This window comes from Planococcus citri, chromosome 4 (assembly GCF_950023065.1).
Source record: "Planococcus citri chromosome 4, ihPlaCitr1.1, whole genome shotgun sequence".
Classification (NCBI taxonomy): Eukaryota; Metazoa; Arthropoda; class Insecta; order Hemiptera; family Pseudococcidae; genus Planococcus; species Planococcus citri.
Window position 1 is genome coordinate 46658579 of NC_088680.1, and position 16760 is coordinate 46675338.

The following is a 16760-nucleotide window of genomic DNA, read 5'->3' on the forward strand; positions in this document are numbered from 1 at the left end:
CCGGGTGCAAATTCTAAGATAAAAAAAATACATAATTAAAAATACATACGCAGTCCTACTACCTACCTACCTACATTTCGTTTCATAAATAAAAATACTAGGTATGTACAAGCGACCACGAATAAGGCAAAAAACATGAAAGAAAAATATCCGGCGAAGTAGAAAAATAAAACTCCTAACCGACGTATTAGTCATAATTAAGTTGCTGCAGGTAATATTAACTTTAATGCTACAGAAAATCTTAATAAAAGAGAATTATTTATTTTGAAAAAAAAAAAAAAAGAATAAGCGAACGTTTCGCGCACATTTCAACATAGATTAGCTCAAAACTTTACGAAAGATTTGACGAAAGCTGCGGATAAAATGAAGAGTTCGCGAGGGTTCCCCGTTCAACTTTTTTATTTCAACGGACACAGCGAATTCCAAAAATGTCAAAATTTAATTAAACGAGAAGATAAGTCAACTTTTATCCTCGCACACAGTAATTACACTTAGGAGTACACGTGTATAGCTAGATGAATAAGGTACGGTACGTCATTTGTCATATAGGTACGAGTATAGTTGTTCAAAAATATGTAACTAGTAACAATCCTTTCTTCACCTCCCAATGCCTTTGTATATCACAACAGGTAGTGAAGCTTGAACGTTCTATATGCCAAGTTTATTTCAAAACGTCTCGTATATTCATATTGCAACTATTTTAAACATTTCTCCATTTTCTCAAAAGGAATTTCTGCACGTATATCGAGAAGCAGCTAGCTTGAGATAGGTATACGTCTACATGTACTCGTACAGTCGTCAGTAGGGTAATAGTATATTACTTAACTGTTCGGTAAAGTGCGTGAATACCAACGAGTGTGATTTTTGCAGCGCGAGCCGAAGGCGAGCGTTGCAAAGCACACGAGTTGGTGTTCACGTACATTTGCCAAATCGTTGAGTAATATGTTTTACTTAATTAGTATAGGTAAAGCTCTCAGTGCCTCACTGTTTAAAACAAGGCAGTTGTCTTTAAGTCACTATGCGTACAAAATTACACAAAAATGTAAAAAAAATTACAATTGTAGTTCTTTAATTATTTATCTAAATGGCAACCCTGCTTTACATTCGAAGCGTGTTTTTCAGTAGATAGAAAAGATAACGTACGTACATGTGGTAGTGATTTTGATTTCTTGAATATGAATTTCTTTCTTCTTATTCGTTTAATTTTGAAATAAAGCAATGGGTGTTTGATTTTTATCTATCAGAAAATGAATTCCGTTTTGTTTTAGTTTATTTATTCACAAAATCAATTTCGATTTTTAGTATTTACATTAAAATGTGAAGTGATGATAACAAAGTGATGTGAATTTTACTGAAGTACGTAGTAGTTTAGTTATGTACTCGTACATACAATTTATTCTTCAAAAAAGAATTTTAAAACATGGTTACTTGATATCTTTTGAACACAAATTTCATCGAATACCTTCGAATGAACTGGCTGAAAGTAGATTACAGATTTACGTACATGTGATTTCTTACTTCTTTGAGTGAATTTTACTTCGTTTAGTTCGTTTAGTTTTGAAATAAATCGTGGATGTTCAATTTCTATCTAGGTATCAGAAAATGAATTTTGTTTTGTTTATAATGTGATGATAACAAAGTGATGTGAATTTTACCAAAGTACTTATATACTCATATTATGTATTACCGTTTATTCTCGAAATTAGTTACACTTCACTTGATCATTCTCAATGTGTGTTTTGTTTGTAAATCAACTCTCCCAAGGAATTATCAACAGGTACTGTGGTCTATGATGTTCTTATTTTGAAAAAATTATTCATAAAAGAATTTAACAACGTAACTTGATATCTTTTGAAAGTTGAAACTAAATTTCATCGAATATGTACGAATATGAGGAATGAACTGGCCCAAATCCTTAATCATAGTATTGAAAGTACAGAAGAATATTTAATTTAATAGTTCAGTTAGAATAGATTCGCTCAAAAACGTCTGAAAAATGTTATAAAGATTCACTAATCGCCATTTTATGCATACTCACATAGGTATTGTTGATATTACGGTTGTGTCACTGATAAACTCGCGTCAGTACCGTACTGCTGAAAGTAGCCGGTAAAGTGTAACAATACCGCTCTGAAAACAGTGCGGTACTGAGAGTTTTACCTATACCTATTAAGTAAATGTATGTACTTTCAATAAGCCGACTACACACGTCAATCATACAGTGAAGCTACTTACTTTGCTATCAACTTCAAGCGACATAAGTCGATGTAGGTATGGTAGAATAATACGTATAGTTACCCACTGAGTCAGACTAAGGATTCAAAATTAAATTTTTTGTAACGACTAGACCTACCTATTTCATTTTTTCATTGATTTTGGTAGGTATGCAATTTTTCACAGAATTTTCTCTCGAAGAGAGAAAAAACGGTTCATATGTATGATCAAAAAGGGGTAGAAGCCAAAGTTTTTCATCCTCGATTATCTAAGCCCCAGCGTTGTACATTTCAATGAAACTTTCCCTCAGTCAGGGGTGAAGCAAACCAATTTTATCTTTTGTGAGGGGGAGGGGGGGGGGTCTTGAAAATGCCAACAACTACAAAACCGTAAATTTTCCAACAACTTAGCTAGTTACTACTTTTATAAGATAGGCCCTGCATTTTTTCATGCTTTCCCAACATAATACATACCAACTTTAAAAAGGCGAAAAAATTGTATTTAGGTGATTTATTTTTTTATTAAGAATAAGGAGCTGAAAAAATTGAAAGATGCAGATGAAAAATGATTAAATACATATAAAATGATTTTGATTTTGATGAAGTTTTCAAAATTCAGAAATATCAAGAGAAATCCAAAACATTACTCGAGGGGAGCGAGGGCGAAATTTTTTTAAGGAGTTTTGTGTAAAAAATATAGTTTTTTACAATTTTGAAGATAATTTACAAATTTTAGAGTTGTCAGTTCATCATTGAACATTCAAAATTGCCAACTTGCCTACTTATCATAAAAAATTGTTAAATTTTGCCAACTTACAAATATTCTCAGGGTTCAGAATATCCCTGCCCTTTGGTCGCTTCATCCCTGGCCCCAAATAAGGGTCAATTTAAATGTGATTTGCGCTGTTGAAATCCTAATTCTTCCTTTTTTTTTAAACGTATATAATTTCAACCCTATCTAATTAAATAGCAGCAACCCCAAGAGGAGAAAAGAGAATATTACTGTGTGTTTAACAAAACTCCCAGACAAAAAAACGTAATTTTTTCGGGAATTTTTCATAACTTTTTCATGATTCATTTTTCACACTTTAACCGCATGAAAATACCCCCTCCCCCTCCTAAAAAATTGAATGACTTGAAACTGCGACGACATTTTATTTTAAATTGAAACGCCAGTACATTTCGAAAACTGTCTATTTTGAGAGGCATAAAACAATGAAATTCGGATAATAATTTTTTTTTAAAATTCGAAATTGAAAAAGAAAAGCAAACGACCCGAGCGAAGCGAAGGCAAAAGCTCTAAAAAAAAACACACAACAGTATTTCAAGAGGTATAAGAAACGATGTTTTTTGTGTAATATGTATGAGTTACTTATAAGAAGTTTATTATTTTGCTTCAAAATTTTAAAATTCGAATGATGAATTTTTTTTTGAAAAATTCAAAAATGAAGGAGAAGAGCAATCGCGAGGGCAAAAGCTCTCGAAAATCAGTATTTCAAGAGGTATAAAAAACGATTTTTTTTGCGTGATGAATGAAGGAGTTCATTATTTTTGCTTCAAAATTTTAAATTTTTTTTAAATTTTTTTTCATTTTTGGGCTTTTTAAAAAAATTTTGAAGTGTGTTTCGAACAAAATCATGGATTTTTCATGACTTTTCATAACTTTTATAACCATCTACGAAAATTCATGACTTTTTCATGACTTTCATGACCGTTAAACACCCTGTATTATTTTTAACACGCGAAATTTTTCAGATGTAAATAATAAAGAACTTTTTCAAAATTTGAATTTTGAAGAATAGAAGAAAATAGCTTTCAAAAATACAAATTTAAGTATCCAAGAAGTATTTAAAAAAATAAAACAGCCATGTTTTTGATGTGAGTCAATTCTTTCAGTCTCGTAAAATTTTTGAACAATCGATTAAATCTATCAATTTACCAAGGAAAACAAAAATGCTTACAAAATTTCGTCAAAGAGGCTCTGGGCAAGTACTTACCACCACCCCCCCTCTCTGACCATACGGGCATGTTTCTGCAATGATGACTGACTATTTGATTTTTTCATCGATTCATGCATTTTTTTGACATTTTCAGAAAATTCAAGCCTTGTCCCGACAGGACCCTATAATTTTTTCAATTGGAGAGTTGAATTATTGTTAATGAAATCTATGAGTTTTTATACTCCTGTAAAATGAGTAAAATCAACGATTCAGGGACCGAGTAGTATTCTTCCCAGTTCCAAAATTTTTTCAAAATAAACGTATGAAAATTTTCTTGGCTAGAAAAAAATCCAGACTAATTTCCAAACAAATGATCAAATTATTACTTCGAAGTAAGGTGTATGTTTGATGATCACGAATCATATTTGAGCGAATTATTCGACAATTATTGATGTACCTAAATTTAAACTGATGAATTTCTGCTATACTTGAGACTAAATTCGTCAAATTAAAAATGGACGATACACGATGAAAAAATATAATTTTTCAACGTTTTTTTAGATGAATTGTGGCGATTAAAAATATAGAAACACTGATTTTTTATCACATCTCCAAAAGCTCTTCTATCGATCCTAAAAGCTGAGAAAAAATGCAACTTTTGTCAATTTGTAGTTTGAATGTTATCCAAGCTCAAAATTCAGGATGAACTCTTGAGTATTTTCCTCTAAACTTTGAGCCCTCATATCTCCCCCTCAAAATACTCTAGAAAAACTGGAATTTCCTCAATTCATCACATTTCTTATCAAGGTCCAATTGTACATCTACGTACATAAAAAGTTTTCAAGAAACTGTTGACCCTTTGCGCAAAAATTCGGCGATTTGAACTGAAACGACTCAACAACAAAATCAAACCTGTTTCAAGATGATAGTACTTGGTAATCAAAAACGTTTCGGTTTTTCCCACAATTAGCATAATCTAAACAACGCACAGAACACGCATCTTGCGTTTGATAAAAAAAATCCGCGATTGTTCTTTAAAATTTTTATTATTTTGTAATGAAATGAACCATCAACAAGCTCGCTTGATTAGGTATACAATTCATTATTAGATATTTAAGAAGGTAGATAACATTTTATTCGCGATAATTCTTATCAAAGGTACAAACTGTAAATATTTCTGTATTTTACGTAGATAGGTAGATCCTAAAATAATCAGGTAACTTCATTAAATAAACGTCTAATTAATGCAGGGGTGGTGAAGAATTATTTACTGAATCTCATTTAACCTGTTCATAGTTCTGTTGCTCAGATAGATATTCGTGTTTGCGTGTTTAACTTGAATCTCCAAAATGAAAATTTTAGGTGAGTATAGTACCTACTTCCATCAAAAATTGAAAAAAAAATTAATAACTCATTGCAATGTTCGATAATGGATATTTTTTTATTATTATATTAATTTGCATTAATTTTCGTGAATTTTTAAGCAGGTGTGATTGGCTTGATGACAATATTGGCGTGTTTCATCGTGTATGCTGCAGATACAGGTAAGGGATGATCATGTTACTATTATACCTATACATACAATATGTAGAACTTTGAAATATAAAAACAATAGAGCTAGGGAAAGGAAAAATATATTTAAATGGAATCATCATATATTTCGAAATAAGTAATATTCAATTATCCACACTGCTGAGAGCTACCAAGATTCGATGCGAATAATTCTTCACCAAATACTAATTGCAGTTCCATTAAATGTATGAAAATTGAAAATTGACAACACGATCGAACCGTATTAATATGCCTGAATTTCTTCCCTACAGATAATACGAGTACAACTACAACAAACCTCGCAAACTCTTCAGGCAGTCGTTTCGAATCTGATCTACCTGCAATCTTCAACAAAGACTTCTTGAATAATCTCCCTCCTGAACAAAATGTCACCGAAAAGTTCCAAACCGACGAATTTAGTCTCGATTACCAGAGAATTGCTGGTCGAGATGCTCACCTCAAGTGGAAGAAAGGAAACGACTCGGTTGAAATGCATTTCAGATTTTCAGATGGAAATGTACGCCAAATCTGGAATCTCACAGGAGGCGCCGTTAATATTAGTTTAATAGCGACTCCTCCTAAAGATAAGGTACAGAATTGGGCTTTCGGTAAGTATCAATATTCCTATGTAAAATTAGCGAAAGGTGATTTCTCTACATCATGGGTTGCGAAGGGTATTCAGTTGGGTAAAACAAAAGCAGTAGACTGGGAATCGTCGGAAATTTACAAGAATCTTATTAACGAGTGGTGTGATAAAAATTCATTTTTAGTCAAGGAACGTAATAAATGTGTTATTTATTAATTAGAAGTACGTAGCTATTTAGGCTTGGTTATATATTTGGTATTGTTACATTGATATTGTAGAGAAAATAATACATATAGATCCCATAGATTGTTTTTCACAATTATTTATCAATGATTATTCTATAGTCTAGCAGCTCACTACAATTATTTATATTTTTTCTTCCAGCAAAAACAGTCACGTTGGTTCAGCAACTCTTTAAAAATTAATCGTATATTCTTTAAAAAACACAAAATCTGAAAAATTATTCCATCATCTAGATTTAATCCCATCTGTATTTGTGTACGAAATACGCCGGAGGTAAAATTTCCATACTTGGCGCATCTGCATTTGATCAAATGCACAAGAATTTGAGGCGTTAGTTCATTAAAATTCCTCAACACGATGGCACGGCGACGGTCGAGGTGGTATTTATAGCATAAAGCGAATATGATATTAGTAGGTATCTACCGTAGTGAGTAAGGTCTTACATAGAAGGCGCATCCAGTCTACACCTTACGAGTACCTACACCAAGTCATTGCAATATGAAATACACGCCTGCAAATGCGAAACAACAAATAAATTTAATTAAAGAATGGATATATGGCTTTAAAACTTGGATTGATTTATCGTTTCGTTTGCAAGCTGCGTTTGCATAAATTTACGTTTCCGTGCCTCCCTCGTCGTCGGCGAGAATAATTTCGAAACTACGTCCGAAGTACCTACTTCTTTAAAAAAGAAAAAAAGAAAAGAAGGCCTTGCACACTTCGTTTTCCATTTTCAGCTAATCTAAGCGAACGAACAGAGCAGGCAAACGATGTGATTTAAATCTTTTTACGTAATAACAGACGACATACGGTACCAAATAAACGTGACTTAACTTTTTTTCTTCGTATTTAAGGTTATTTTTTACTATCATCAATTTACATCTTATGCTTATTGCTAGGTTTCGACATCTTAAACAATTGCTAAAGTTCAAAACGACGACGTTGCATAACATTTTTTAAAATTCTCCCATTTGTTCCTTTTTCATTTTTCTTTGAAATACTTGAAATCAATATAACTTATGCATGCTTCAGAAGGAAGTATTGAAATTACATATCTACCTAATTTCAATTAGCTTCACACAATAACTTAAGATCAAAAAGATAGCGGTATACCTAGACTAGGGCGCGGTCTGGATAAACTAGAGTGGCCAACAGTGAAGCCATCATTGAATGCTTCAAAGACCACTCAGTTACTGTCAGAGTATTTACCCCGAAGGAGGAACAGCTTCAATCTTGATCTAGACATCAATGGTCAACCCAACATCAACCTGAAGAAGCCCTGTAAATAACCTGTCAAAATGCTTTACCTTAAGTTGTAAATAACTATTGTACATACATATATGCTAAATAGACCAATTTAACTAATTGTACCTACCTACTTTCCCAAATTTTTCAGCTTGAATTAATTAGTCGTAATTACTTAGTTTATACTCTCAAGTCCAATGTGAGTGGCTGGTGAGAAGGCCTTAGCAAGTGCACCAGTTGCCTCACAAAAGTCCTCCCATATCTGAAATTCTTGTAATGCAAAGGGGAGACCAACACTTGTTGGGCCCCCCTCCTATGCACCAAATTCTCCTCCCTAAAATCCCTTTTTCCAAGATGGGTTGGGGGGCTCAGTCTACCGGATGGGCAAGTGTGAATAACGAAGCCTGCTTAAGTGATTGTAATAAAATATGATGCACACTTTGAAATAAAACGATGTATTTAAACATACCTACTCGTATTTACAAACGAACAAATATGTACATTAAAATAAAATGGTAGAAAATCACCATAATACGAATGTTAGCGTGATCGGAACATTAGTTAGAATATTTGAAAATCGGAATCACAAGCATAAAAATATTACAAAGTCTGAAGTTATCTTTGATGTTTGTTGACTTGACGAATACAATGTATCTCAATATTCGAAGAATTACCAGTAAAAAAAAACTTGAAAAACCGTAATAAATAATTACTGATAATGACACAATTTTACATTATTTTTAACAGATTGGACACTTGGCAACCGCATAGGGGGTATGGGTCGTAGTGGACAACCTGCTTTTCCCCCTCCCCATCCCCCCGCATCTTAAATCTAGGATTAGGGGTAAATTAAGATATTACATTGTGTTTAGATTTAGTTTTAGATTTAAGATGTAAATAAATATGTTAATTAGAGAAACCCCCCCGGCAGTGTTGCAGAGCAGAATGAATTCCATTCCAGGTTCAGCATTCAGCTCCAGCATAAAAAATAATTCTGTTCTGGTTTTTTGTATCGTTCCGCTCCTCTTAAAAATATCGTTCTGTTCCAATTTAGTGTTCCATTCTGCTCTGATTTTTCTTTTTTGTTTTAGAGGAGATTGCATTCAAAGTACGTCAGAATTTTTGTGTCTGGAGCAAAAATTGAAGTTGAAATACCCAAAATTTTGAAAAATGGTTGAATTCAGAGTGTTTTAACGAAATTTCAAGTCTATCTCACAACATAAAAGAAGCACCAAAAATACCCAATGAAATTTAGAAGGTTTTACTTGGTGTTTGACTGTTCTGGATTTGAATTTTGATGAGCTGAAAATTGTCTATTTCATGTCATTTACTGTGTCTTGTTATAATTTTCTGGTTTATTGAGGTAAAATTTCAGCAAAAACACGTGTTGTTCACACTACAATCTTGCAAAATGTTCATTATAGGTCAAAAAATTTTGTGAGGTCGAAGTGTTAAAAACCCATATTTCTACTCCAGTTTGGTTCCGGTTTCACTTCAGTTAATTTTTTGTAAGTTGCTCCAGTTTCCGTTCCACTCCACAAAAATTCTCCCAAAAGTAAGGGGTTTAGCGTTTCAGTTTGTTCCGGGTCAGTTCCGCTCTGCAACACTGCCCCCATACCTTGTGGTCTGGGGTACCAAAAAATGATAAAAAAACAATAAGCCTTAAAGATGATGAAATTGATACTGGATCTCAGAAATTCAATATTTTTTGGTTTGAAGTGAGTTTTTTTTATGGTGGATGACGAGGGAAGAACGCACAAATACATTGGGAATTCATGATGAAATGTACCTAAATTTCAAACATGCAAATATAATTTTTTTTTCAGAAGTTTTTGAAAAAAATTAAATAATTTAAATGAAAAATATATTTAATTCAAATTTAATTAAATTGAGGGCTATACTGATTGATTCAAAATGAAGAAAAATAAATCAAATTAGACTCGGTAGTAGCGGGTAGCGAATTGAAAAAATGTCACACCGGTTGAGGATATAACTAGTAGCGCATTGAATGCGTAGCTGGTGTACCGGCATGACATCATCATTGTCATCAATCATGTCAAACGTCAATCACACATAGGAACAACAGGTGTTGAAGTGTAACTCCTCCCACTTACACATTATCAAATTTTGGGGTGCGTGCGCAGACCAAGTGCGAAAACATTCGGGTTGTACTCGCTATACGCTACTATCTATATCCGAATCAACCCGATACAACCACTAGCGGGTTTAGCCGGTATTTTAACCAGATACCAGTAAGCGGGTAGCGTAACCGTTTTCAGCTCTAGTAGGTACCTAATTTAAAATACCAAAATTATTGAATTCAGATAATTTAAAATGAACAAAATTATGGAAATATTGAAGTAGGTAGGTACATTAATGGTATTTCACTAGTTGAATAACATATTTTATCCAAACGTGGAAAGAAAACGCGCATTTGATCACTCGAGCGACTAGCGAGAGTGAATAAAGTAGTGTTTTATTCTACTAGTAGGATAAAATAAATTTAAATAAACTTACTTGAACACGATATCAATCTAAATTGAATTAATTTCAAGCAAAATAATTAAAATTTAAAGCCAAAGTTTTGTTTTGTTTTGTTTTATTTATTACTAGGGGGCTACGCCCCCTGGCCGCTTCGCGGCCCAACCCCCATACTCGTTCCTCGGGCTTCGCCCTCGGAACTCGCTCTTGGGGGCTGCGCCCCCAAACCCCCCTTCGCTCACTCTCAGAAAAAGTTTGCTCCCAAGTATATGCCAGTGTCTCCAGATTTGGCGATTTATCACATTTTTGGCGATTTGAAATCGTGAAAAGCGCCCAAAAAAGGCTGTTGGCGATTTGTCGCATTTTTGGCGATTTGAGATTTCTTCAATTTTTTCTTTTTTAATGGGATTTTTCATTAAATTTTGTTTTTTTTTAAATATTTTTTGTAAAAAATTATAAAAATACTTTTTATTAAAAAAATACAAATTTTAAAATTTATTCCTTTCGCAGTCTGAAAGGAATAAAAAAATACAATTTTTTCTGAAAATTTCAGAAAAAAATTGACATAATATTGGTGGTAGCTTAACGAAAAATCTGGCGACACTGGTACGTTGGCGATTTTTGGCGATTTCAGATCGGCGAAATGGCGACCTCGACCTCGCATCCAAAAAATCTGGAGACACTGGTATATGCTTCGATTAAAACTTTGATTAAAATGATAGATGATAGACGCGAAAGCAAAGTACCGGATGATAGACGGATTAACATTATAACATTAGCAATAATATGTATCTGTTTCTGTTGAGATTGAGAATTTCACGCTTCATCGATATGCATAAATCATAATCCTCGCATTGTACTTAAGAATTCCGTTGTTGGAGGAGTGGGAGGTTTGTATGCGCGCGCATGTCGCGTGATCCTGTCTGGAATAACAACAACAGCGATGCATTGTCTGATACATTTACGTTGGTGGTTGTGTGTATGCTTGTGTGGGTGTATAAGTACACGCACCGTCTTAACGGTTTTCTGTTTCAAGATTCCATAAAAAACGATCAAAATCGCACGATCTGAGCAACTTTTTTCTAATCTGTTTTCACCATTTTACAGAGCATGAAATTTCGAACATTTCCCTCGTTGACAGTACCCATCTAGCGTATTTAGTTTTCGAGATAATTTAATTCAAAATGGTGTAACTGAAATTCGAAATTTGAATTCAAAATAGCTCAAAAACTAAAAACCCCAGAGGGGTAATGTAATCGAGGGAAATGTTCAGAACTTAATGCTCTTTAAAATGAGATATTAACCACCCTTCTAGCCTTTTTCGTTCTTGATATATTTGAGAATAATCGAAAAAACGGCAAAAACAGCCCATTTAAACTCAAAATTTGGGCCCTTTAATTTCAAAATTTTTGCCCCCGCGTATTTTTCCTATATTCTAGAGACGTTAAGCTGTCGATTAAAAAAAAAATCAGCTCTCTAGGTGCCATAGATCGGGCTCAGGACTTTTTTCCGATTTTTCGCGTATTTTTCGCGTATTTTTGGGGTATTTATTTTTCTTGCAGCTTTATAGGATAGATTTTATTCATTTAATTCATTTTATTGATAAATACTCGTAAAATGAAAAAATTGAAATAAATTAAATATTTTATCAAAGTATTTATATTGTGAAATGATCTCGAAAGAACTTGGTTAAAATTCAAGACATCTTAGTCCATTTGAAATTCTCTTCTGCTTCAAGTATGACCTCTCACATTGAGATAATACTTAATCAGATTTGCTATTAAAAAGTAATAAGTCTCACTCGTGTACTGTCAATATTAAATGAGCAATGCAACCAACTTCTTGACAAAAGAATGCAATCTTTGAAAAATTCCATCATGCATCCGTTTTTCCTCCTCCTCCCAGCAAACAAGTGAAGAGATTCGTCTGGATAGCCGCACCATCGTGAATTATTGAATTATTTTGAAAATCTGCTAGGTATTGGTCGAGACGCGAGCATTACGAAAAATATCAAAAATTAATATTCAAACTTGATCTAGTCATTTTAAGCATGTCTGTCATTTTTACGCCACGTGAAAAATTAACCTGGATATTACATAATTAATCTTTCGGAAGCGTTAGCAGCCGGTTCATACTTCCACATTCGTCGAGACTTTATTCATTATTATTATCACTTTTTTTCCTAGCCGAGTCTGTCCTGGAATTGGTGATTTTTATTAAAGATTTATTCAATGGTGTTCGTTAAACGTATTTTAAAATCACTTTGATAGCAACGTTTCATTTGCTAACTTACACCACGCCGCCGCTTACTTATTGTAGTATTTTTATCACGTTTTCAATTTGGTACCGTTCACATAAAAAAATTAAATTATTATAACTTTTTTTTTCATTTCCTTATTTTCTTTTCTTTTTTCCTTCTTTTTTTCAAAAATAGAATTTAGTACCTACGCAATCGTTCTTTCACCTAGTGTTGACTTTTTCAATACCTACTAGGTACATATTTTGAAAACGTTTGAAATTCTTTTGTATTTCTTTAAAACGACTCATTCGTCTTTTATAGGTTGCTACATCAAATTAACTTTTTTGGGCTACCCAAGCAAGAGAAAATTGTTTAAAATGTTTCTTAGGTAAATGAAAACAACCGAACAGGTACTTACTTACCTATCAGTTGGGCAACTTTTAAATTTTTTAGTCATGCTCTCATTTTGTTATCAAGCTGGAACTTTTCAGAGCGAGGCATTGAGATAATAAATGATTCCTTAATTTTAGACGTTGGTGTTGAAAAGCTCGGTAAATTTACTCGTATTTTACAAGTTTGAATTTCAATTGACCTTTTACATCACAAAGTCGCTATATTGTAAGTTAAGCAGAAACTGATGCGAGTATAAAAATAATATGCATCTTTTTCATCATAAAATCGTAACACAAAATTACTCGTATGAGATTTTATTGAAATTTCTTGTAAAGTTTCTTCGTGGAAAATTCCCAAGTCTTGTTATTCTTATCGAAGAGGTAAAATTTCAAAAAGTATGTACCTATGTATACCTATAAATTTGAAGTGAATTTTAATATCAAAGGTGAAATGAAACGATTGACACGAGATTGAGATTCTCATGAAAATGAAGAAATATTATTACCTTTTCAGTATTTTATGAGAATTTTGTTTTCATTTGTCTTGTCTGAAAGAGGAAAACTTCATCACGAATGTAGTTAGGCATGGAATACGAACTGGGTAAATTTCGAAAATTCAGCTGAGGGCCATTTCAGCATTTATATACCTGGTTGTGCTGTTTGAAAACTTTCTTTTGTATTTTTTTCCCAAATATAATGTACCTCGCTTGGGAAAAAACACACGGTAAATTTATTTTAATTAATTAATCGATTATGCTTCAAAACTTTTTGTTAAAAAAATACTCTAGTTACTTATTTCTTCACAACAGCGATGTTAGATTTAATGAATCGACATCATTTTCATTCTATAATAAACTACCGAGTATCTACATTTCCTCATGCTATAAAAAAGTTGTTATAACTGACACTAATAGTATAGACAATACATCTAACCGCAGTGCTTGAGATGGTGTAATAAATTGTTGCTTTTCCAGGTACTTTGACAGCAATAGAGCCAAATAACAAATTAAATTTAACCTCGAGTTTAGAAAAATTATAATACAAAGCAACAATGTACTTTTAAAAACTTTCTTCTGCAACAATTTTGCTGAAGCGATGTCAGCTGAAAAGCTGGCAGAATGTAGTAAACCTTTTTTCCTCGTTCTCGTCGTACAATCTACGACCTATACGTGGAACAAGAAAAGAATTTGTACGTAGTTGGCGTACCTAACTATCTCTACTTACCACCACAACGAGCGAAGCTGTATCATTTTTTACATTGCTAGCTGACAGTGACTGGTAAGAATTTTTCTCATTCTTGTGTCAGAAATTAAGAATAGTGTGTACGGGTGAGTAGGAATGATTATAAAATGGGTGATTTGTGCGCGATATAATTAATCATCAACAACTTTTATCTGGTTTTTAGTGCATTTAAAAACTTATTAATGGGTGAAGAATTGATTCGAAGTAGTTTTCACAGCTTTGCTCTGTTCAACATTAGAAATAAATGTACTTAGTACTTACCAATAATACAATTGTTTTCAAATATAACTGTTTTTTTTTTTTTAAATTGCGAAGCTCAAAACAGGATACTCGCACAAAGATAAGTTAAGAAGAGAGTACACGAGTAAGTAGATATAGGTACTCCTATCAACGTATCGTAGATGTTTTATTTTCCTCAAAACATACACGAAAACCGATTTGGCGATGTAAGTATAAGACAAAAACATGCTACAAAAAAGGTAACTATCTAAACATCAGAGAAACTAATCAACCGTCGTTAATGAACAACTAAATCATACCTCAAGGATCGGTCACTCCGCTAACGAAATTATTAACAAGACTGTTGATGTTTACATTGCCGAAAATAGCTACGTTTAATTCTCATTTAACTTATGTTCAAGTATGCGAAGGGTTGCAAACAACAGTAACAAATTACTACTATAACATGCTCTTTAAGACAGTTTAATGTAGTTATTTTACCGTTTCTTGTTCCTTTATAACAAGCCAACTGCAAAAGCTCGTGGTTCGTTTCGTTTGTATCGTTATTATAAATAGCGAACTGTACCGATATGACGTCATAAAAATAATATTGTAATTGAGAAACTTATTAAATGTTTTCTGAGACATTCGAGAAATATCGATAAACTAAATTTATTTTCATTCATTAAAATGAAAGCTATAGCTACCTAGATAATTGTAACGGAAATTTAGGTAAATTAGAGGAATTTGGCGAAAAAAAGTTGGAAAGTTCCTACTTCAAAAGAAACTACAAATACAAAATGAAAAGTTGAAGTCTATGACTTGCTTCTGCCTATTTACTTCTTTCTTCCTTCGAATTTAAAAATTTCAAAAAAAAATCGAATAAAATTGAATACCCAAAGTTTTTTTTTCATTTTCAAAGATGAAAGCTTTTAAATAATGGATAGATATACTTTTGGTTCAAAATCAATTCTTTTTTTGACGAAAAATAAGTACTTCAGTGTGTTGGAACATATTTATTTATTTGCTTGATTTACCCAATTTTTGGTGAATATTATCTACAATATGTTGAGTGGCAAGTCGATATAAAATTTTAAAATGATTATTTTTATGCATAAAAATTAACATCTTCAGGTGTCGAGTTTGGGTAAATCGAGTCCACCATCCTCCCAACAAATTAAAAATTCATTGAGTATAGCATTTTTACGGCAAACTGGTTATGCAATTTTATTAACATGAATGATGAAATGCGTATCATTTGCAAGTTGTAGGTAGTAAGGCAACGTTCAATTAAAATATTTATCGTGGCGAGACCATAAATAACCTCACCTAATATGCAGCCAAAATCAGCAAAAATTATGTTGTAGGATGGAGCGTCCATAGAGCTCCTTAAAGTACTCCGTCTCGATGTTAGAGCACTTCCCATTATACCGTCACCCCAGAACAACCTGTCTAGCCTTCAAGGTCGTCTGTCCGTCTATTCACCTAGCCCGACATGGCTTTGAAGGTCCTTGACCCATCTGTTTTGACCTCTCATGGTTGTCTGTCTGGCTGGCCTCTTTAGACCATCGACCCAACAGCATCAAATTCACAGAAATGATGAGAAAATCACGTCGACTTAAAAATACGGTATGTAGCATTGCATAACGAAAAAATTCCTGGTGACTTCTTGGTTAAAGATTCACCAGAACTCATCAAGCGGGTTTAATGTCATTTTTATGGTGAATTGCAATAGGAAAAAAACACCCTAACTAACGTCCTCATGATTCTTCAAAAATTTTTTGAACATCCGGTGACTTCTCGGTTGATTTAGGCGACTTCTTGGTGACAGATTCAGCAGGAGTCACCAAGTGAGTATTTGACTTTTTTAGAAGGTCCAAATGGGCATTTAAAACTTTTTTGAATGTCTGGTGACTTCTTGGTGAATTCTGGTGACGGATTCGCCAGAAGTCACCAAGTGGGTTTTTTGTTTTTCTTATGGCGAATTATTGGTGAAAAAAATCACAAGAATGTCCCCATGACCTTTGAAATTGTTTTTTGAACTTATGGTGAGTTTATGATGAAAAAAAAATCACCATATGATGAGCAGATATGCCCTGATCGCCTTAGTAGTAATTAGCGTAATTCCTCTATGAGCGTGGGTTATTGTACTCATCCTGTGGGAGGAGCAATAAGCTACGTAATGTACTCGCGATCCAAGCCTCGTTGCAAGGATTGTGATGCTAGAAAAATCACTTGGTCCAGGACACTCGAGCTCTCTGGACCAATGTCAGTTGCGACAAATGTGTGCAAGGCTGGTATGGCTCGTTTCATACTCCCTATTTTTAATATACCCATCTATGGATGGTATCTTTGGTTTCTTTTTATAAAGCAATACTTTGTTAATTTCCTTGTAAGATCATGGTACTT

At 33.2% G+C, this 16760-nt stretch overlaps 1 protein-coding gene across 4 annotated transcripts; it reads left to right on the forward strand.

Moving 5' to 3' along the window:
• The first annotated feature begins 937 nt into the window (after positions 1-937).
• On the forward strand, positions 938-6594 carry LOC135843590 (uncharacterized). Of its 4 annotated transcripts, none has more exons than XM_065361523.1 (4): positions 938-1356; positions 5404-5515; positions 5638-5697; positions 5977-6594. In XM_065361523.1, the coding sequence occupies exons 2-4, from the start codon at positions 5503-5505 to the stop codon at positions 6504-6506; spliced, it is 603 nt and encodes a 200-aa protein (XP_065217595.1). In that variant the 5' UTR covers positions 938-1356; positions 5404-5502; the 3' UTR covers positions 6507-6594. The 4 variants fall into 4 exon arrangements, with proteins under 4 accessions (XP_065217595.1, XP_065217597.1, XP_065217596.1 ...); XM_065361525.1 differs by having other exon boundaries at positions 5641-5697; XM_065361524.1 differs by having other exon boundaries at positions 5450-5515.
• Positions 6595-16760: the final 10166 nt, after the last annotated feature.